Genomic DNA, 22,176 nt, shown 5'->3' with positions numbered 1-22,176 from the left:
GGTCCAGATTTAGGCAGAGGCCTGTGCCTAGGGTGCTGAAAAACTGGGACTCCCCTTGCTTGCTCCCTGACGTCTGGTGGTGAAACCCCCTAGCCCCTCATCCTCTGCCTAGGAGTGCCATAATCTTACATCCAGCCCTGTGTGTGTGTGTGGGAGGGGAAGCTGTGTTCCTGGCAGGCCTCGAGAAAGATGAACAGAGATGATTGAAGCTGATGTGAGTTGTCGTCCTAGGTGCGAATAATCTTGGGAATGGTGCACTCGGAGATGAGGTTAGCCTATTGATGTATGCTTACTATTTATTCTCTTTGTATTTGTTTTGTAAACGTGCGACACTGGATGAAATGTTACCTGCCTTCAGGTTTAGCTCCCGCCTTTTCACTGCTAACTCAAGGTGAATGGCAGAAGGTATTTTGCTGTTCCCAAAGGGTTTACAGCCTGAAGTGCCATTTTACTAAGCATTTTTCCCATAGGCACAGAATGGGAGAAGACCTTTTAGTAAATCGGTCTCTAAGTTTGTCCCTGAGGCAACGGAGAGTGAAGTGACTTGCCCAAGGCCACAAGGCGTGGCAGCGGGATTTGAACTCTGGCTTCCCTGGTTCTCAGCCCGCTGCTGTACCACTAGGCGGCTCCTCTACTCCAATTATAGATTGCAACCGTCCTGGGGACTTTATCTGACAGTAATTCACCTGGATTAGGGGTCGGCTAAGTCTGACTCTGGTCTTCAGCATGAAAGCAGGGATTTCCAGCTGGGAGTGAATCAAGTGAAGAAAAATACTTTTTTTATGTGTGTGTGACTCCAAGTTTCTGGGCCTGGTGCAAAACCAAGCAGTAATAAAGAATAACCAAACAAAATACTGGATCAACCTAAAGAAGACCAATACAAGACGGGGAGATCTGGCGCAGAGCACGCTGCTCCTTGACGCACTGCTTTCATGTAAAAGTGTTTAGCCCTCTAGATCCAGGGGACCTCCGCCTGGTCCTGGAGGACCCTTGACGGGTCCAGCTCTCGGATATCTGGAGCGAACATGCACAAGGGAGGGTGGTGCCTGCAGATCCGTCTCGTGCGTGATCATTGTGGGTTGAGCAGCGCTGCTCCGGATGCCTGGAACCTTGCAGACTCTATGCTTTGGTACCTTCGACCTTCTCTCATTATCCTGAAATTGAAAACTTTTTAAACAGTTTCAGCTTTCTCAATTGCCTTGAAATCCCTTGGATCTGTGATTACTGAACAGTTTTCCTGACTCGCCCTGCAGTGTAGTAGCAAGTGTGCTAAGACAACACAGGCTTGTGACACAATTTTGAGGAGCACATTTTAGCAGTAAATTGGCAGAATGCTTTTTGTGTTCTCCTTCAGTTTTATTTATTTTTATTTTAATGATTTTATATACCGACATCCGTTTGCACATCGCATCGGTTTACATATAACTTATAACCAGTTTTTAACGCAGCTGGTAAAAGAGAAAACCCTTATGGTGAATGGCACCTTTCGCCACTTTGCTGGGACTAATTACACTGCCCAATAGTTTTGTACTTTTCAATTATTTAATTATGGTTAGTGCACAGAAATGTGTGCTTTTATGCAATAAACAATGTTTTCTGCACATAAATCCCCAGTATAGGACCCCTGCATCACGGTTCAGCTCCTTAGTAGGAGTTAGATTTTGTGTGTTATTGTGTGTGGGGGGGGGGGGGGGGGGAATCCAGACTGGAGATCTTATTTTAAAAAAAAACCAAAACAAAAAAACCCCATATATCATATTTATTTAATTTTGGGCCCTCCATAGCAAGCCAAAGCAGCCCTCATCACAATAGCCTTTTAAAGGATAAAAAGGAAGGAGAAAACCACCTTTTAAATATTGCCAAGGAAGCATTTTGTTCTGGAAGGGTGCTCAGTAGAAGTGGATCGTCTTCCAGGCTGCCATTCTGCAAACTTTGCCACCCCCCCCCCCCCTGCACTGATCTTGGGATGCAACGTGAATACGGTCTTGGGAGAGGTCGTGGTGCGGCCCAAGCCAGGGTTTGTCAGCTTCTGTGGATATTATTCATCAGCTAATGATAACATCCTTCCCGCCCCGGCTAATAAGATAATGTTGTGGTGGCAGTGAAGCTTGGCTGTCAGCGTGCTAGGGTTGCCAGCAGTGCCATCTCGGAAGTCACAAATCGATCCTGTCTCACTGTATGCATTTTTATTTCTCCAAGATGCACAGCAACAGCGTAAAACCAGGTCTGACTCCCCCAGTCCCTCATGATATGGAATTGTTGGCGGCCCTCGATGGGTGTGAAATTAGGGCTTCAGGAGAAGGTGTGGAACATGCCAGCCCTTTCAAGCCCAAAAATGTCTGTCTGTCTGTCTCTCTCTAGCTTCTGGACAGAGATCTTGTATTGAATAGGCTGGCTGTCCCTTAGCAGTAGTCTGGGTTTCTCGCCTGCTCTGCATCTTCGTTGCCTTGCCTTTTCTTGAATACCAAGTCATGCTCAATCCATTTCAGTCTGGCTTCTGCCCTCTCTCCCTCTGAGATGGCCCCTGCCAAAGTTTCTAGCAACCTCTTCATGGCCAAGGTCAGAGGCCACGTCTCATCTGCTGTGTTTGAAATTGTTTAATCGCCACCATTCCAGGTCTCTCTTCCCCCCCCCCCCCTTAAAATGTTTCTCTATAATATCACCAAAATCTCCCTTTTCCTTTCTAAACCCACTGCCAAAACCTTTATCCATGTTCGTTTTCATCACCTCCTGCCTAGATCACTGCAATCTGCCGCTGAGCTGTCTTTCTCTCAACTCTACCTTCCTCCAGCACCCTTATAGTAATCCTCTTCTCCTGGATCTACGTTGGCTCCTTATCTGCCTTTGCATTTGATACAAACTGTTTCTCACCTATGAGTGAGAAGCGGTTTGTACCAAGTCTGCCTCCCCCCTCTTATCTACCCCCCCATGTCCCCCTTTCGTGACCTCCGCTCATCAGGCAAGCTGCTTCTTCTCCATTGCTGATCCCAGGCTCGGCCCTTATCTTGTGGCACCGGGTGGTTGGAACGGCTTTTCCTGGGTTGGTGGTGCACGTGGCTCCCCTTCTGGCCGCCTTCCAGTTCTGCTTAAAGACCTTACCTGTTTGAGAGATGCTTTTAAGTACCAACACCCTGATTCCTCCTGATCGTGGCCCTCTTCCATGAAACAGGTTTTATTGTAACAGCGGCGTGATTGCTAGAGAATTTGCTCTCTTGTGCATCGCCAGTGGATTGTAAGCTCCACGGACGAGGAATGATCTCTTAGATATGTGGACAGCACAGAGTATTCCTTCTAGAGCTATAGTAATGTTCAGTAATCTCCTTGCTTTGGCTCAAAATATAAGGGGGGTGTGTGTGCAAGAAGCAGACCTGTCTCTCCATTGCTCACGTTTCTATCGCGTTTTGCATGGCTCGTCGGGACAATCGGTTCAACATGCCATTTCATTTTTTTTTAAATAAAAGAATGAAAGTAAATGTTTCCCCTCCTAACTCCCCAGAAGAATGGAACTCGGATTTCATTGTGAGGATTTATGGCTTTGAATGACGATGGTCGTATGTTGTCCTGGCTTGGCCTTTTTTTTTTTTTTTTGGGCAGTAGTTTGACAGAAGGCTCTTGATGGAGAGTGATTGATTGTTAAGGTGGAGAATCAAAGGCATCCTTCGGCACTCTCTAAGAAATAGCGAGGACCTATTTTCAGCCGCGACCGAGCGCCTCACTTAGCAGGCTAGGTTTGAGGGTATTTCCAGCCCAGAACCTAACCGGCTAGCTTTTTGGCAGAAAACCATCCTACATCCAGCGGGCTAAGCCGCTCACGTAGGGCTTCCTACACGTAGCCGGCTAGCTGCCAAAGAGAAGGAAGGAGAAAATTAACCAGGCTGTATTGACGTCTGCTAGTGCTGGTGGATGAACTTAGCCGGCTAACCCAGAAAATCTGCTGTCCTCGGCCAAGTCTTCTACCTGCCTCGGTCACATCTCTCGACTCACCCGTTTTCGATAGACTAACTTTAGCCAGCTGGTAAGTTGGAGGCAGCTCAGATTTATCCGTTAAGCTCTGGTCAGCTTTCGGAGGCTTTGATTTATGCAGCCGAGCCCTTGCTTAGCTGGCTAAATCCCTCTTTAAAACTTGCTCCCGAAGCAGATTTCACTTCCACGTGCTGGGCCCCTCGTCCGTTAGCTAAGCGAGGGGTATTGGGTTTCCCGTGAGGTTTTGCACAGGACCCGCTGAGCTCTGCGGCCTTAACACGACGTCCTGATGCTTCAGCAGCATCGGGTGCCAGGACGGGGCGTGATGGTGCCCCTGCCAGCATCGGCCTCCTGAGTGATTTTGTATGATTATATTTTTAAAATCTGTTTTATGACCATATGAATAGTGCCTTTTTTTTTTTTTTAAACTGCCGTTCAGTTTTGCAAACTTGCACACAATCTGTTTTTTTTTGGTTTTTTTTTTGTAATTTTTCTCCCAGAATATCTGCATGTGGAACAATTTTGAGCCATTTGGAGGATCCTACTTCCTTTCGAGTAATTTAGTGCTGTGGGCAGGTTTCCTTAATAAGTTTTGACAGTTTTCGAAGGCGCCGTGGCATTTCCAGCATTGCCAGTAATGCAGCCAAGGGTGACGCCAAGACCCGATAGCGCCTTCCTCCATTACTCTGCCTGCTCCCCCTTTCTTTATTCAGAAGGGATGTGAAAATGGATTTGGACAGTGAACTGACTTTCCATCTCGGTTGTTCTGTACCCCCTTCCACTCCCAAGCCCGTGGAAAAGGCTTTTTCAAAACATAGTTCCCGAGCACTATGCTCTGCAATACTAAATAAAAACGTGCAACCTCTACAATGCAACATTTTTTTTTTTTTTTTAAATGGACTGGTTGCGCGCCCAGAAAGCCCATCCGAGTCGCTTGGCGGCCCTCCGTTTTAATCCGGTGCTCGTCAGATGCAGGCATTCGTGCACCCTGCTTTTACACGGGGAACGGTTTCTGAAGTTGCAGTCCAGTTGTGACCTTCCACATCTGCTCCCTTCACAGTAGGAATCTCCACTCCCGGCTCCCCCGTCAGGATGGATTAATGTGACACAGTGCAGAGCTCAGCGTTGGCTGCAGTTGACTTTTGATCAGAATTATTTCTTTCACAAACAATCACGTTCGCTAAAATGTTACATCTGCTCTGGAAACCACTGGCGGCTGCTCCCACAGTTTATCAGTGTGCCGGGGCTGTAATTTTTCATTTGTTTTTCATAAAGCTGTAAACCTCTGCAAATGGATCTCGGAGGTTTTTGGTCGGCTGTCCAGGTCTCAGCCTTTCGTTTCCCAGTTTTATTGGGGGGCGGGGTTGGGACTTAAAATTGCTTATGTTATAGAATTAAAGTGAAGCTGACTCAAGAGTTTGGGGGTTTAGGGAGATTACTTTTGAACAGTTTTATTGGAAAAATCTTTTTTTTTTTCCTTCAAACTTTTTTTTTTTAATTGAATGAAATACAAAAGGAGAGAATTTAGTAGCAGAGATCCGTGCAGATTAGTGTTGGTTGTAAAACATAAGAACAAAACACACACTGAAGTATTACTTGCACTCTCAATAATCAGCATCCATACAAGTGCAAGAAAATGTAAATTCCTGGTTCACTCTTTGAAAGTAATTTTCTCTTTTATTCAATAAAAGAGAAAATTACTTTCAAAGAGTGAACCAGGAATTTACATTTTCTTGCACTTGTATGGATGCTAAACATAAGAACAAAACATGTTACTAGCTTGTTAGGTGGGTCATCTACCCGCCTTCAGTAGTTATCGCAGAATTGCTGCTGCTGATTTTTCCTTCCATAGGGCCTTGTGCATTAAACTTCAGCGCGCAGGTTAACAGCGAAAATTAGCGCGGGATGCAGTAAAGCTTTAATGCGCACATTAAGTTTTTTTCCGACTTGCACGTTAAATTAAATTTAGTGCAGGTTTTATTGTATACCCCCCAAAGCCTAAGAAGAAAAACACAATCCTGCTTGTCGTTCTTGACCAAAAGAAAATAGCTGTCCATATTCGGGACCTGCCATCCCGCCAATGCAATTGATGGTTTTGCGGCCGGTATTAAATTCTTTTCTGAGCTTTTGTTACATTTTGAGATGGTGCCTTTAAAACAGCACCCCAGGAGTACCAAACATGAGTCCGTTTGTAATTGGGATCCAGGAGTTTCGCCCATCGGTTTTGTCACATTGTCGCCAACATTTTAGTAATCTTGGGGCAGTGCCACCAAACGTGTTTGAAGGGGCCCTTGCTAGAGCAGTTCCTCCAGTGCGTCGGAGCTGAGCTTTAGCAATGCCGGTATAGCGTACGACTGCTACACCTTGATAGCCAGTATAAAATTGAATATTGTGCGCGTAGAATTTTAATTTGTATTTTTCCCCAAATGACGGTCCGCTGAGAATCGCTAGCGGTGCTTCCCAAACCCACCTCCTATTTATTCTGAGAAATATTTCCATGTGCAAACTTTATTATTTAACTGAGGAAACGCTTTGACACACAGACTCCTGCCTGCCTCTTTTCTTTTTTTCTTTTTTGGATTATTTATTCGAACTTGTTTAATATCCTGAGAAAGTCTGGTTTTATAAGAGTGAAAAAAACCGTTCCACCTGCAGGACTGGGTAAAGCAGCAGCCACCACCCTGCTGTGAAGCTCCTCTTGGGATATAAAAGATCCCGTCTCGTGGGGCGTAACTAAGATGGCCGACCGAGAGGCAGCAGTTCACGCGCGCTCTGATCGTTTCTGATTTCCTCTGCTAAGTATTGCTGATTTTTTGAAGAATGCCTCATAAAAGAAAAGGTAGAGTGAAGGTATATCCCTCCGAACCTTCCCTACCTTCCGATCGGAAGTTAATCCGTGAAGATGCGACACCAATGGGGCGGGCTGCGCCTCCCGCGGGCGGAGGGGTTGGAGGAGAACCCTTCTCGCCGGGAGAAATAACTTTTAAGCCCGCCTAACCCGAGAAACTTGCAGCTAGCTTCCTCCCCGGAGACTCCTGGAGCTGCTGGCCCGACCAGAGGAAATTCGCTTGGAGTGGACCTGACGGAGGGAGCAGAGGGAGCTGGCTCCGGGGTAGCGACGACATCAACCCCTATAAGGCTGAATGGAGCTGCCGGAGAAGGAGGAAGTAAGATGGTGGCAGCCAAAAGGATGGATTCGACTTCTAGAGCCGAGGAGGTGAGTCAGATCACTTATCGGATTGAAAAACCTGCAATTGTGACTTTAGACTCCCTCTGGGAGCTAATGGCTGGAATGGATATAAAGCTGCAGGAGCAATCTCACAAGTTACTTGGGGTTTCGGCCAAATTGGATGTTGTAGCCCATGATCACCAGCATATATTACAGGAACAAGGAATGGTTATCCAAAGAATTGAATCGGTGGTAAAAGATTTAAAAGAAGTCTCAGCTGCTTTCTCTAGAGAAAGGCTAGCTACATTGCGTAAAATGGAGTTTCTCGAAAACTCTATAAGACATTTGAACCTTCGTATTCTAAATTTTCCGATGATTAAAGATGAACAGTGCCTGGGAATGATAAAGAAATATCTGGGAGAATTTTTGGAAATTCCCCAGGAAAAAATTCCTGTGATAAAGAAGATATTACACCTGTCTCAGAGGCAAAGTACACCTAGAATTAGTGTTTTGGATAATATGGATAACTTGACGCAGTACTTAGAAGTATCAGAAGTAGAGGTTACTGGAAGAGAGACTCTTTTAGTAACCTTATTGGCAGAAGAAGATATAAATTTAATAATGCGTAAATACTACAAGAAGTTAAGGGTACCTTTCTGTGGAGACTTGGTTAGGATATTCCCTGACCTGGCCAAGGCTACCCAAGTGAGGCGGAAAGCTTTTCTTCAGATGAAGCCCGAAGTTTTAGCTATGGGCGCTAGTTTTATTGTGAAATACCCTTGTAAGTGTGTTATTGGTTGGCGTGGGTCTACTTATATTTTCTTCGATATACCACAGTTGAGAGAATTCTTGAGCTCTAAATATCCAACAACAGTTGTAACATCTAATGAGGGTTAACAGTTATGAATATACTCTCGGTTGACCATTGTTTAAGTTTAAATTGTTTATAGATTTGACTCCTCTGTATTTCCTTATGCCCCCGCAATATTCCCTCTATAATGTGAAAGTGCATACAATGGAGCAAGAATGAGAAATTCGCCTGAATTGAAAATGTTTATACATTTATTTCCTTTTTCTTTGTGTCTTTAATAGCTCATTGAAAATGCACTTAAATTTCTTCATGACAAGAATTTTTTTTGTTATTGTAAATTTGGAAAGTCTCGCCCTTTCCAAACTCATCTTTACGAGCCCGCTAAAACACTGTGGGCCTTCTCTCTTGGAGGCGAATAAAACATTGACACAAATGGGAGACGAAGATGAAACGAGCCAGTGAAGTTTGAGCAGTCCTAGTGGTGTTTGAATATTGTCCTCAAGATAGATTGGACCAGTTAGCCCTGTCCTTTTAACGTAAGCTCTTTACGGCAGTATGGACGTCTGATGTGCCATTGGTTGGATAAAAGCAACTGTAGAAAGCAAAGCACCTTCCACCGCTGTGCAGGTGCCAATGAAGGAACCCCAGGAGGGTCCTCCCTGTGCACCGTACGAATCCTGTCGCCGGCCGAGGTTTGAAGGTTTCGCGGGTGGTATTTCTCTGCGTCTTGCGCTGTCCTTTCAGGAGCACCTTGAATTATTACCGTACTCACCGCAGACCCACGTTCTGTCCATCCGAAGCGATTGATTTAACAGGCGTTGGCTGTCTGAGGGCTAACTCGAGTTCTCTGGCTTAAGTGCCTGTGAGTACGGACTTCCTGTTGGCCCATATTCAGTGGTTTGTTTCCCTAAGTTGGGATGAAGCCAGACAAACCCTGCCAATTTGACTGCTTCTGACTTATCCAGCTAAGTTGTTAACTAGTTAAAAACGTGAGTGGATGAGACAGGAGCAGGCCGGAAGCAGAGCAGTTAATCCAGCTGTGTTAGCCAAAAACCTCCAGGACTGTCCCAGAGTTTTCTTAAAGTTATCTGGGTCCGTGCAGCCGGATACCTTTATCCTTAACCAGCTATATTCAGAATTATAGTCCTGTTAAAAAGCTTCCGATTTTTCTGCACCTCCCTCCCCTTCACCGCCCCCCCCCCCCAAACAAACCAACTTTAAAATGTTTGGACGTAGTGGGCCTTAGTGACCCGAAGCCTGTCCCCATCCCTCCACGACTTTTAAATAAGACCCCCCCCCACCATGGCAGCAGAGTCAGAAGCCCGTCCAGGCTTCGCGTGCTTCCGGCTGCTTCCCGCCTCGCTCTGACAGCAGCTCTGGAAGTGGACGCAGTCTGCTCGGGGGCCTGCACGTGTGTGTCTGCTTTTTTGTTACCCAGCTTTATTCTGCCTATAGCCGGGTAGGGTTAAAATGTTTTATAAATGGACCGTTTTTATATATATATAAAAAAAAAAAAAAAAGCTCAAAATTCTGTTTATACAAAACCAATAATCAAGAAATGTCCATGTTAATCCAGTGAGAAATCACCTTAGAGTTGCCCCTTTATATAAAGCTGTAAAGCGGAACTTCCATCAGTGCAAAGCCAACCTCCTGCTGACAAGACTCGGCGAAAGATATCTGGAGGGTAGCCTAACTTTTGCCTGCCTCCAATTTTTCTAATATTCTGCCTTTCAGGCACTTAAAAACAGATTACATTCAGGCACTGCAGGGAGGGCTCACAAGCTGTCTGTACCTGAGGCAATGGAAGGGTACAAACAGATTGTATGGGGGCAGCGGTGGGATTTGAGCCCTGGTTTCCTCGGTTATCAGTCTGCTGCTCTAACCACCTTGGCTGTTCCTCCACTCCTGGATGATTGTCCAAACTGAATGCATGAAATGATATTAAATTGGGCTAATGGCAGGCTAATGTGTCAATGTGTAATAATCCCACTTAGCGCAAGCTGGGAAACCTGCAGTGTTAGTTTTAATGGGAAGTAACAAACGTGTGTCCCAGAAAACCCAACCTATCAACTTTTGTGCCGAAGTACCAGGAGAGCATTAACTTTGCAGGGACAATTTAACACGTGAGGCAGAGCGTGAAAGGATTTGGAAGCTCTTGGCGTCATTGTACAATAGAAGTCGAGGCTACCTCCTTGAACGTTTTGCTGCTGGAGCGAGCCTGTAGAAACCTTTTGAAAGGGTTTTGGCTCGGTTGTGAAGCTCTGAAGAAGTGCTTGTGACGCTAGCCGCTTCCACCCGCTCGTGTACGCCTTCGTCGGCCCGAGCGAATGGGGCCTCCGTGTGAGCGCAGCAGGTTCCTGCAGAGTTGAGGTGATTTAGCTTAACCATGCTCTGAGGGAGAGGGCCTCGGTCAGCCTTTTTTCTGGCGGATTCAAATTTTGATGCCGCTGCATTTTGGGTGTGGCAGTTGCTTCCTGCTTTTGGGCTTTCGGTTCAATTGGAAACAATCCGTACCCGGACTGCTGCGTCGTGAGCTTTCATGCATCTTCTCCCATCTAAGTTGGCCACGGCGGTGACCGTCCTGTGGGCTGGAAGGTAAGGACAGTGACCCTTCCTCCGGAACCCAGCAGAAATGTGCCCTTTTTGAGTCGTCCGCCTGTAGCTGTCACCATTGTGCAGTGGTTGAGACTTCCTTCCGCACTCAGGGGCTGTGATGCTGCCAACTCAGCACCTCCAGCCCTGGATAGCCAGGGAATCAAAACCACATTGGGCTAACTTTTTTGCTTGTTTTTTAGTTTTATTCAAACTTCACAGCAAAACTGTCCACCAGCGGGTGGCCACTTCCCAGATAAGAGGCTTGCTCCATTCTTTTTTTTTTTTCTCAATGTCTGCATATAGTACCTGATTTAATAAAGATTGCCCTGCAAAAGGGTTTTCAGTTAGATGTCAGTCATATATATATTTTTTTTGTATATTTTTTTTTAAATTAGATTGGCGGTAGAGGTCAGATTATGGCTCCGTTGAGTTGTCCACCATTCCCTGGGCTAAGAGAAATAAAAGGGGACTTCAGAAGATCTATGTGGCGTGTACCGCTGGTGACCAGATGACCGAATCTCGTTTTAGGGCTCAGACTCTGCTCCCACGTCTCCTCTTCCAGCAGGTGTGGCACCAGACAGACTACAATCAGATCTGGAAAGCGAACCCTGCCCGTCTGAGATTGTCCTAGTTCATTCAAAACAAAGAAAGAAAGGAAAAAAAAACCTCGAGCAGCCGGAGCGATGTGGTTTATGGCAACGGCACTGGGGGAGCTGGGCTGCCCTGCAGATTCGGGGGGAGCATTTTTTGAGACGGGAATTCCTGGGATTGCAATCTGCCGGTACCTGCACGGGGAAGGCCCCGCCGCCCAGCTGCACTCATTGGTTGCCCACCCTCCCCCTTTTTTTTTTTTTTTTTCGGTGAGGTTCGTAAAATTCACAGTCGACAAGACAATAAACAGAAATGCCCTTGGTAGAAGAGGGGAAGGGAAATGGTTGTTTATCTGGTCAGGTGGTTTAGATTAACTCTGATTCTGCTCTGTATTATGTTACTTTAAATCATTGGGTCCCAACAGGACATAAATTACCAAGATTGTTACAGTATGTTTCATCCCACGTAAGACCAACAAATTGGAATCGTTTTTATATAGGGGTATCACAGCATTTTGGCAGGGTTTATTGAAGTATTAAATTTAACCTGGGCCCTACTCGTATGTCATTCCTTAGCATGCTCACGATTATTTGCATATGGTAGGGAATATTTTTAGCATTTTATTTTCCCCAATGGAAGGCTGCAGTCGTCTACTGAGTTGACAAGACACCAGAGGTGCAGCAGTGCTTGTGGTTTTGGTTCTTGAGTGCAGTGGACCTTTTTCATTTCTTCGTTAGGAATATTAATTACAGGGAAACATTGCTGGACCGGTAGTAAAAAGGAAATGTAAATGTGTTTTTTTTCCCCCATCTCACATCGTTGGCTATCGCTATGCATCAAAGTCGGCGGCTAGCGTGCGGCGCACAGCTCTTACGGCACACGAGGCCCATCATCGCGTCCTTCTGAATGTTGTAGCAAGTGTTAGATGCACGGTGAAGCCAAGGCTGCTCTTGGGGTTGTTGCTTTGCACGAGAAGTGGGATCAGATCTGGCTTCTGCCTTTTAAATATTTTTCTTTAAAATTATTTATATCCCTCACCTCAAGAATCAAGGCAGGCAGTAAAACAAATTCATAAAATCATAAATATGAACATCGCCTCATAGACTTAGGGTTGGCCATCTGGGTGCGCCACAGTTAACGGATCCAGGCCTGGAAAGGGGAGGAATGGGATTGGAACCACGGTGGCGGCCCCTTGCCAGCCATCAAGTGACATGGAGAGGGTGCCAGTCCTCCAGGGTCACTGGTTACTAGCGAGGCAATCTGCCTGGGGGGGGGGAGGGGAGAGACAAGGATGGCCAAAATAGAATTAGCACAGTATGAAGGGAAAAGGAACACATTGTTTTATGGGGGAGGGGGGAATTTGTCTGGTGTCTTAATTTTTCCAATGGTTTCTCCCCCCAAGATCTGAGTAGAAGCGCTGTCCCTGACATGACCTGCTGGAGGTTGCACCCCGAATGGTGGTGTAGGGGGTTACTCCGGGGCTGCGTCTGCAGGTCTCGTAAGTCAGCACGGTGACCACAGGGGGCTGCAGCAGAAAACCCCTCCCCCTCCCCCACGGGAACAGAGCCATTAAGTGGGCAGGCAGGCTGAGTGGCAGTGCTGACATGTGGCACATGCGTTTTGACCGTGCCTATTATGCCGCGGACTGTTTAATAATAATTTTCATTATTTTAATTGGAGTTGAAGAAGTGCAGATCCCAGGCCAAGACGAGGGGGGAGGTTGAGCTGCCGGAATCTGGGTAATTGCCTTAAATTGATCACAAGATAAGTTCTCCTTGATAACCAATTAGACGAGATTGCTGCTCGGGTTTCAAGACGTGAAGCGATGCCCAAACTAATTAGGAATAAAAATTCTGATTATGTAATCAAACATAAATATCCTTTCCTCCCATCGCCGATTGTATTTTCGGAGAGGAGGGTTACAGGCCTGAAAACCTACAAGGCGATTGGTAAACAATGGTGATCTAATTCATTTAATGAGCAAAGGAAGTATTTAGAGGCTTAATGAAGATTGCATTGGGGAAAATTGCTCCTTAAGTACGGCCGTGTTCGTTTTCCTAGTGGGAGAGATCTTGCTGCTTTGCAGGTAATTAAAATTGGCTCTAATCAGAATAGGGGAAGGCAGTTGACGTGAGCAATTTTAACCCGAGTCTCCTGCCTCCTTCACAATTGCCCTGGCCACTTGCTCGCTTTTCCTGCTTTAAACCCTCGGTATTTCAGGGGCTCGCTGGCTTTCTACCTGCTATTTAATCTGGGGGGGAGGGGTGAATTGTAAGCAATGAACTTTCTTTTTTTTTTTTTTTTTTAAATAGAATGTTTTGGTGATTAAATGAAAAAAAAAAAAATTCATTCATAAAAGAAGCAGCCTGGAGGTACAGCGCTGGCACCAGAAATGTTTGTATGGGGGAGGGGAGGCATAGATGGGGCACAGTGAATTTCAAGGTGGACAAGCGCCTTTCCCGCCAACCAGTCCAAGTGGTCTGGGCATCTGGGGTGGGGATAGGATTGGGGGGAATGTTCTTGCCGGGAAAAGGAAGGGGGGGTCCTTAAGATGCAGCTCCATAATCATCAAGTTTGGGGTGAGGGTATCGCCGCCACCACCACCACCATTGGCTTGTTGGTCTAGGAGTGTGACTCTCGCTTTCGGGTACGAGAGGTCCTGCCTTTAGCTCCAAGACGAGCCTTTTGATTTGCGCACAGGTGGATCCTGGGTGGCAGAGGATGAAATCTCCCCTGGCTGGCAGGGCCTGCAAATTCTGTACTAGTTGAGCCCCCTGGATTGGCCACTGTTGGAAATAGGATGCTGGGCGTGTTGGACCCGCAGTCTGACCCAGTAAGGCAACTTATGTTAACTGATATGTTGGCATGCAAGGGCACACTGAGGCATGCATGCAAACTGCATGAGTTGAACTGCAAATAAGATGTCGACACTTATTTGAATTGTATTTACGGAATCATGCATCTGGATAAAGCCCAGGGTTTATGAAGTACTCTCTGGCAACCGTAGCGTAGACTCCTGTGTCATTTACTTTTACATCTCCACTCAGTTTCTCCCATTGTTTTAAAAATAAACTTTGATGAATTCTTCAGATATTTGGCTTATGAGAGCCGCTGACTTGGATGATTCGGCCTGCATGCAAGAAGCTATTTTTATGTCCTGTCCATCTCGGTGAAAACATTTGGATGCATTTGCCCCTGTAAGGGAGCCCCAGGTTTGGAAAGGCAATGAATTCCTGTTAAATCTGGTATGAAAGTTGGCGGAGGGAACATTTTTTGATGTTTTGATGTTCTCCGGTGCTGTGGGCAGGGAAACTATCGTGATACGAACAAGAGTGAGTTGGCGGCAGTCGTATTTTGCCTGTGCCCATGGTTGATTTTGATCCTGGGGGAGGAGAAGAAATCGTCCCTAAGTGCTGAGGTCCTTGGCACGCTAGTGCGGGCCTCGTTTTTTTGTTTTTTTTTCTCCCTCCCTTTCCTTTCACTGCCAAGTAGACTTTGAAGTTAACATCATCCATCGCATCGTCTTTGGTTTATTGATTTGATTAATCACAGTGTCGTGCGGAATCGGCACCGACGTATGCGTGGCGATTCTGCGCTGTGGGTCGGTCAAGCCCCTTTGGCATTGTCAGCGGGCAGTAAGCACGTCTCCTCCCTGTGAAGCATTTCCAGACAGATGAGCATCGAGTGGTCTGAGATAACACGGCCAGTATGTCAGTATAGCCGAAGTCCCTCTCTTCTAGCATAGCATAACCTGTCTGCCTGCATTTGTGGTTTTTTTTTTTTTTTAAGATATATTTTAATCATATCCTTAAATGACCACCGTGTACTAGAAGAATGTCCCTCCATAAACGACAGAATTTGAGGATGTAAATGTTTTCACAGTAACGCGCGCATGTAGTCTGCTCACTCTTAGACCTGGAAAGCTGTACTTGGTGGAGTACACACAGTTTTCAAACTCTTGCTTTATATTGGGTGCATGTTGTACATGTGCTCTGTCCTTTCTCTCTCCCCCCAGCTGCCCCTGCTAAGCATCATTTGTTCCCCTTCGGTCTCGGTCACCCTTCTTCAGCCTTCATTTTAGCCTTCCATCCCCCTGAGCTACTCGCATCCTTGTCTCGGCAGCCTTAATCTTACCCTCAGTCTTGGCAGCCTTCCCCCCAACCCCGGACAATTTTAGAGTCTGAGGAGGGGCAGCTCCTTTCAGGCTGGCAGTGTGGCTGCCTGGTGGCTTGTCAGATGGCTCCAAAGCTGATTGGTTGGCAAGGAGCTTTATGATGGGAGCATGGCAGACGGGCAGACGCTGGCTGTATACACTATATAGAGCTTTTCTTTTGGTTATCGCTCCATTTAATTGCTCAGATTTCTGAAAAAGCAAAAACCCAAACGATATATTTTGGGGTTACGAAGCTGTATGGTCAGTGCCTGGAATAACTCGGCTCATATGCGGTTTTTTGGGGTTTTTTTTTAAACTTTATCGCTCTGTCTACGGTGCGGGTTATGGTGAGGTTCACAGGGAGCATCAAGGAAAGTGGCTTTGCCCAGACAAGGGACTTGCCTCTGGACTGCCCCATTGGAAGGCCTTCCGTCTATCCATAAAATCCTGACGAGTATTTTCAGGATGATTGGAAGAGCTCTGGAAAGCCTTTAGGATGAGCAGGTGGTGAGGCTAGGCACAGCTTTGGCGTGACTTGGGTTGCAATTGTACGATGCTCAGAGGCAGAGGCCATGCAAAAATAATACCCCAGTAAAGTCAGAGGCTGTTGTGTAATTTTCATGGGGTTCTGGGAAGAGAGTGAAAAATAAAACATAATTGCAGCACAGTCTGTGCTCTCTGAAAATAAAGTGTGAGTCAATTCTTATTCTTAGTGCTTTGACTTCTTTGCCTTTCAGTAGGTGCAGTTCTCATTAGAAAGGCATCCTTGCTTACACTGGTCAGCAGTATTGGAAGTAGGTGGGGCACTGGTGGTGTGAAGCATTTCATGAATGTCAATACCTCTGCTCTAAGTAAAAATATATTTAGGAATAGGATTGTGTTCATTTTTGCATGCTAAATTTGCATTATTTTCATGTAAGATGAGCATTATATTGCATACTATACTATTCCATTAGTTTGCATGCACACAATAAAGAGAGATTCAGATGGATATGCAACTTAAAGATTGAGTATGCCTTGTCCCTTAGACCAGTGTTCCTCAGCCCTGTCCTGGAGTGTACCCCTAGCTGGTCTGGTCTCAGGATACCCGCAATGGATACATGATAGAGATCTGCATGCACTGCCCTCCATTGCATATAAATCTATTTCATGCATATTCATTGTGGTATCTGGAAAACCAGACTGGGTGTGGAGGGGTTGGAGAGGGATTATTTCAGGACCAGCTTCAGAAACGCTGCCTCAGACCAACAAACTGTACACAGTTTTAACAAGAGAAAGATGTAATTGTTGGAAAAACAGTACATTGGATAAACACATTAAATACATCAAAGGACAAGAATTATTTGGCAAAATCAAGAAATTAGGAGTGGCCCAATTTTGTATTCACTCCGATTACAGATCAAAAGAAAAAAAAATGGAGCATCGAATCAGAGTGGGTTAGTCAAAACTAACTGAAGATGAGTTCACCAAAAATCGAGAGAGTCTGAAAACCACTGTCAGCTTGAACTGAGGCATCTTCCATTGAGCCCAGTAAAATGTACGAGGTTGTTGGAAATGGTGTCCCAGCAGAGAAGAACACACTGCCCACCCAAAAGACCAATAGTTGATGCCCCCTTGGCACGGTTTCCTTTAACGATGGCAGAGATGCAGTATTGCTGTCCATGCCTTGGTGGATTTATCAGTCCGTTTGCTGCCATTCAGTACAATATTATCAGAGCGTTAAGCCATATCGACTTTAAAACGGGATATAAAACCATTAAAAAGAAACTACCTAGAAAAACTGAAAATTCAGACTCAATGAAGTACAGTAAATATATGAAGAGTAGTAGTTTTATGATTCATTTGCTAAAGGAAAAAAAAACCAGGCTTTCAGACATTTGCGGCCTTTTAATTTTTTTCTGTGCTAGTACCCAGGGGAATACCGTTCCAGATCGAGGGGCAGCTACATAACTAAAAGCAGCTCTACTCTATTCCTAGAAGGCAGAGAACTACACAATAAACGGGCGAGTTTATAAGGACATAAAACGATTTAAGTAATTTTGTGGGCATATTTAGAATGGGCCTTAAATATTGTTGCAGATGTATTTAGATCAAGCCTTTTAACACAGCCTCGTTTCAAGGAAATCTCCTCTAATTCGCCCCGTTCGCGTGGCTGCTACATGAATTCATGCGGCCTCGTGTGTCTATGAACGGGATTGTGCTCGCGACAAAAAGCGTCATTACTCCAGTGGCTGGGGAAAAGCGCATAACTCGCAAGCAACACCTCAAGCATTTTGCTTTTGGAGCCGTCTTGCTGAGTTTGACTCGGGTGCGGTTTGGTGAATTATGGCGTCATTGCTAAAACTGGCTTGCCGTGGGATAGGACCTCGCCAAATATGGAAATGAGAGCTGGCAAGAAACCTGTGGTAATGTTACAGTAAGGGTTTAGTGCCATGGGCCTAAAATGTTACCATTTCCAAGACTGTATTAAAAACAATTGTAATGTATTAGAATTTCAAAGCATTGTAGGTCTTTCTTGACACTTGAGAATATGTTTTGGTTTCATATTAACTGTTTACCAAGTCTTTCTATATAGAAACATAGAAACATAGAAATGACGGCAGAAGAAGACCAAACGGCCCATCCAGTCTGCCCAGCAAGCTTCACATTTTTTTTCTCTTACTTATCTGTTTCTCTTAGCTCTTTGGTTCTATTTCCCTTCCACCCCCACCATTAATGTAGAGAGCAGTGATGGAGCTGCAACCAAGTGAAATATCAAGCTCGATTAGTTATGGGTAGTAGGGGAAGTAACCGCCGCAATAAGCAAGCTACACCCATGCTTATTTGTTTTACCCAGACTGTGTTATTCAGCCCTTATTGGTTGTTTTTCTTCTCCCCTGCCGTTGAAGCAGGGAGCTATGCTGGATATGCGTGTAGTATCAGTTTTTCTTCTCCCTTGCCGTTGAAGCAGAGAGCTATGCTGGATATGCGTGAAGTATCAGTTTTTCTTCTCCCCTGCCATTGAAGCAGGATATGCATTGAAAGTGAAGTATCAGGCTTATTTGGTTTGGGGTAGTAACCGCCGTAACAAGCCAGCTACTCCCCGCTTTGTGAGTGCGAATCCTTTTTTCTTCTCCCCTGCCGTTGAAGCAGAGAGCTATGCTGGATATGCTCCATGGTATTACCCTTGGAGAAATCAAGCTTGCTTATTTAGACCAAATTATTGCGGCGTCCTGCCCTTATTCCTGTTTCTTTCACGTTTGTAGGCTTTTGGCTTTATGACCCGAGTGGCCCTGCAGTCAGAAAAGATGAATCACCACCCTGAATGGTTTAATGTCTACAACAAGGTAAGGTGCTGCTTAACGTTTCTGATTCCTTAAAAGAAAACCTATGTATGAGATGAGGCCTATATTTTGGGCAAGGTGCTGGGCCTCCCTAGACCATCTGGTTTTAAGTTTCTGAGTCGACCCTTGTAGTGGGCGGGTCACCTTGGGTTGAGAGACAGGAATTGACGCCAGGATAGGAAGGGATCGGAGGCCGTACCTGGCTTACTACTTCCAGATGGTTTCCCTTTGTTGAGAGGACTCTGGTTTCTGATCCGTCAGCTAAGGTAGTCCCGTTTTGAAATACATAACTCTTCTTCCTCCCAAATCTGTCATCCCCCTCCTTTGTTTTACTCTATCTTAATGCCAAGTGATGTTACAAATATCTATATGTTTGTAAATCAGGTAGGTACTTAAAGTGATGGATTAATACCACTGGCTTCAAGTTAAGAATATTGTAGAACGAGGGAGGCTTCAGATGCTCAGCCAGTGCCCTTTAGCCCAATCTGCCGTTTCACCAGCGGAGTCGCTCTTCAATAAGCCACAATGCGTCAGATACCTACGGAATTGTTCCAGAGACGAAAACCAAGTGCTGAATGGCTTTTTTTTTCTACCTGTCCTTTCTTTTGCACTAAGTTTCGATGACATGAAAAACACATTGCATTTCTAGTTCAGATTTCAGATGTAGAATGCCTACGGTAGTTCATCTCTGCAACTGCTTGCAAGCCTTCTGAGAACCAACAGTAGGTCCCACAGCTTGCGGCGTACGAGTGCAGTCTGTTGTCTTCCATCACTGAACGTGTTATGGTGAAGGACGAGAGCTTAATTTTGCCGGTATTGCTTCTAGCAGCTGCCGGCTTCCAGCGGAGATAGTGGCTAGTTTCAGCGTCCCAGTTATGACGCATGTTCAGTCATTTAGCACTGGCATGCTTATTGCATAAATTCCTTTTTTGGTGACCTTGCTAGGAAGGAAAAATCACCTTTGCTGTACAGTGCTGTACACCTTTTTCCAGAGCAATCTTTTTTTTTTTTTTTTTTTTTTTTTAAAGATTGAAACAGACCAAGGTAAAAAAATAGATTTCCCTTGGGTTAAAGCCAACTTTGTTTTCAGTCACCTCGTGTATTTTTACATGGCATGTGTGTGTGGCGGTGTAGGTCGTTTTTCATGGCTGTGACATATCTGAATGATTTGCTCTTTCCTCACGTTTTGTGTTTTTATTCCAGGTTCAGATAACCCTCAGCACACATGACTGTGGCGGACTGACCAGAAAGGATGTGAAGCTGGCTCAATTTATTGACAAAGCTGCGGCTTCTGTGTTATAATTCCTCAATGTAGCCGAACGTATATTTTTTTAATGTATTTCTAGTAATTTCTTCTCCTTCACGTGGATTGGACAGATAGGCAAAGGGGATCGGGTCACGCCGTTATTTAATGTGGTAATGGTGGCGTCAGTCCGTTCCTTTCTTTTCCTCCTGCACGTGCATGCAGTAGTTTAAGTTGGGGAGAGAGAACAATGCCAGATATCAGACGCTGTTTGCCATTTCATCTATTTGGAATGGTTAAAGGATGTCTTTTAATGCATTTGTACTGCTCAGATTCTAGGACTCCCTAAAACAGCCACAAATCAGCGAATGCTCAAACGAATCCCAGTAAATTTAGAGTATAAAAGAGAAAGTCCATCCCCGATTCACGCTGGAGCAAATTAGTTAATTATTTATCCGGGCCGAGCCTGGGGTTGAACAGAGCTGGAAGAGGTTCGGCCGTTCCCGCTTATTTAAACACTCGGAGAGAAGACTGACGACTCCTGATGGAGAGACCTTCCGTCGAGCGTAGGAACCATTCCCATAGGATGTGCCGTAAATTTCATGGATGGCTTTTCAGCAGTTAATCCAGGGCTTTGGGGAGTCTGCACATTCACTCCTTGTCCCACTGTCTCCACCACATGTCATGACTTCATGAAATTTTGCAGATGTCTCTGTCGTAACCTCTGAATGTTCAGGTAGGGCGCACTGCTCTTTGGACAGACACACGGTGCATTTTATTCCTAATGATCAGAAATGCTCTCTAGGGCTGTTTCTTAAAGAAACCACATCCAAAAAGGAGAAAATCTTTTTGTTTGTTTTTTTTGTTCAGTTGATTCTAATTGATTCAACTTTTATTCACCTCTGAAAAGTGGGGGAAAAAGTACAATTCCACTTTTTTATTATCAATTTTCTGACAATTTTAGTGAAAAAATAAAAGTGGATGTGCCAATCTTCAATCACAATTAATCGTTGCATTTTCCTCTCTGTAGTAGAGGCTGCTTTAAGGTTGTACATTTCCAGGAGGAATCCTTGGCTATCTACATACAGATGCCCATAGATTGCCTATGGATTTCCATAGAATTATGCAGCTTTTTGTGGTCTGTGCTGTAACTCGCTAATGTGATGGTCATGATGGTCAGTGCTTTCCTTTACGTGTCTACTGGTTGATCTTTTCTATACATCAAAAATTGTAAGTAAAATAAAGCAAGTTTAAAAAAAAAATGACCACTAATCCATTTTCTGACACACTTCTCACTTACTCATTGGCCTTGATTGTTTCTGATTCCTTTTGGGCATGCAGTCTGACTTCCTGGGGCCAGAATAAGTCTTGAGAGGAACCAACAGGGACGAGGGGGGGGGGGGGGGGATGTGTATGAGTGGAAACCAGGGAGCAGATTAGATTGCGGACTTGAAAATTATCCAGCTGCTTAAAGCCATCAGTGGATTCCTTAAGGTTGATCTTGGGATCCTCTGCTACTTCCAGTTCTTGAGCTTTGTTACGTTTCGTCTCTCCAGCACCTCCCTTGGACGATCATTCCGTGTACCCACCACCACTCTTTTCATGGAGAAATATTTCGAGAAGGTATGGGAGGAGTGATAGATGCAAAGAAGTGAAGAGAAATCCATAGGTCAATTGGCGTTTATGGCTGTGCAGCAGGAACGTAATTGGGCAGACTAGATGGGCCTTATTTGCCATCCTATTCTGGATAATTTTATTTTATTTAGAGTTGGTGTGAGAAAAAGAGGGCAAAGCTTATTCCTAGTGATTGATAGAGGAACGGGAGTCCCACTAATGTGCACCTTTTTACATTGTAAAGCATAATCGTGCAGGCCGGCAGTCACAGAAAGAGCTGGCCACCTCTATTTCCTTTTTCATGACAGCAATTCTCTTCCACCTGTCTGAAGCCTCCTCACCCAAGCAAAACAGTCTGTTACCGATTGTGAAAGGGAAGCATCAAACTGCCCAGATACAGCAGGGAGCTTTCCTCGTTCAGATGTAATTTATGGCCAGAAAGTAGACAGGCAACCCTGCTGACCCCAAGAAGAAATGTTAATGAGCGCCCAGGGAAATCCATAAACTAAACTTTGTAAAATTATTTTGAAATTTAACTTTTTGAAAGACCTGTGGGGGAGTTGCCTAGCGGTTAGAGCAACAAACTGAGGAGCCGGGGAAGCTAGGGTTGAAATCTCACTTCTCCCACTGACACTCCTTGCGATGTTGGCTAAGTCACTCTGTGCTCCGTTGCCCCAGGTACCAGCTTAGATTGTGAGCCCTCTCTGGGGCAGG

General features: G+C 45.2%; 1 protein-coding gene across 2 annotated transcripts in view; it reads left to right on the top strand.

Annotated features, from left to right (window-relative positions):
- The window catches only part of LOC115079631 (pterin-4-alpha-carbinolamine dehydratase 2-like), a 44,746-nt gene extending 23,647 nt beyond the window's left edge, over positions 1–21,099 (top strand). For both annotated transcript variants that reach the window (XM_029583340.1, XM_029583341.1), the window contains 2 exons: positions 18,528–18,608; positions 19,809–21,099. In XM_029583340.1, coding sequence (XP_029439200.1) covers positions 18,528–18,608; positions 19,809–19,907 — 180 coding nt within the window. In that variant the 3' untranslated portion in view covers positions 19,908–21,099. The remainder of the gene's footprint in view (positions 1–18,527; positions 18,609–19,808) is intronic.
- The last annotated feature ends 1,077 nt before the right edge of the window (positions 21,100–22,176 follow it).

This window comes from Rhinatrema bivittatum, chromosome 18, assembly GCF_901001135.1.
Source record: "Rhinatrema bivittatum chromosome 18, aRhiBiv1.1, whole genome shotgun sequence".
NCBI lineage: Eukaryota > Metazoa > Chordata > Amphibia > Gymnophiona > Rhinatrematidae > Rhinatrema > Rhinatrema bivittatum.
Note: the sequence above shows the minus strand (reverse complement) of the source record. Positions and strands in the feature narration are given on the sequence as shown.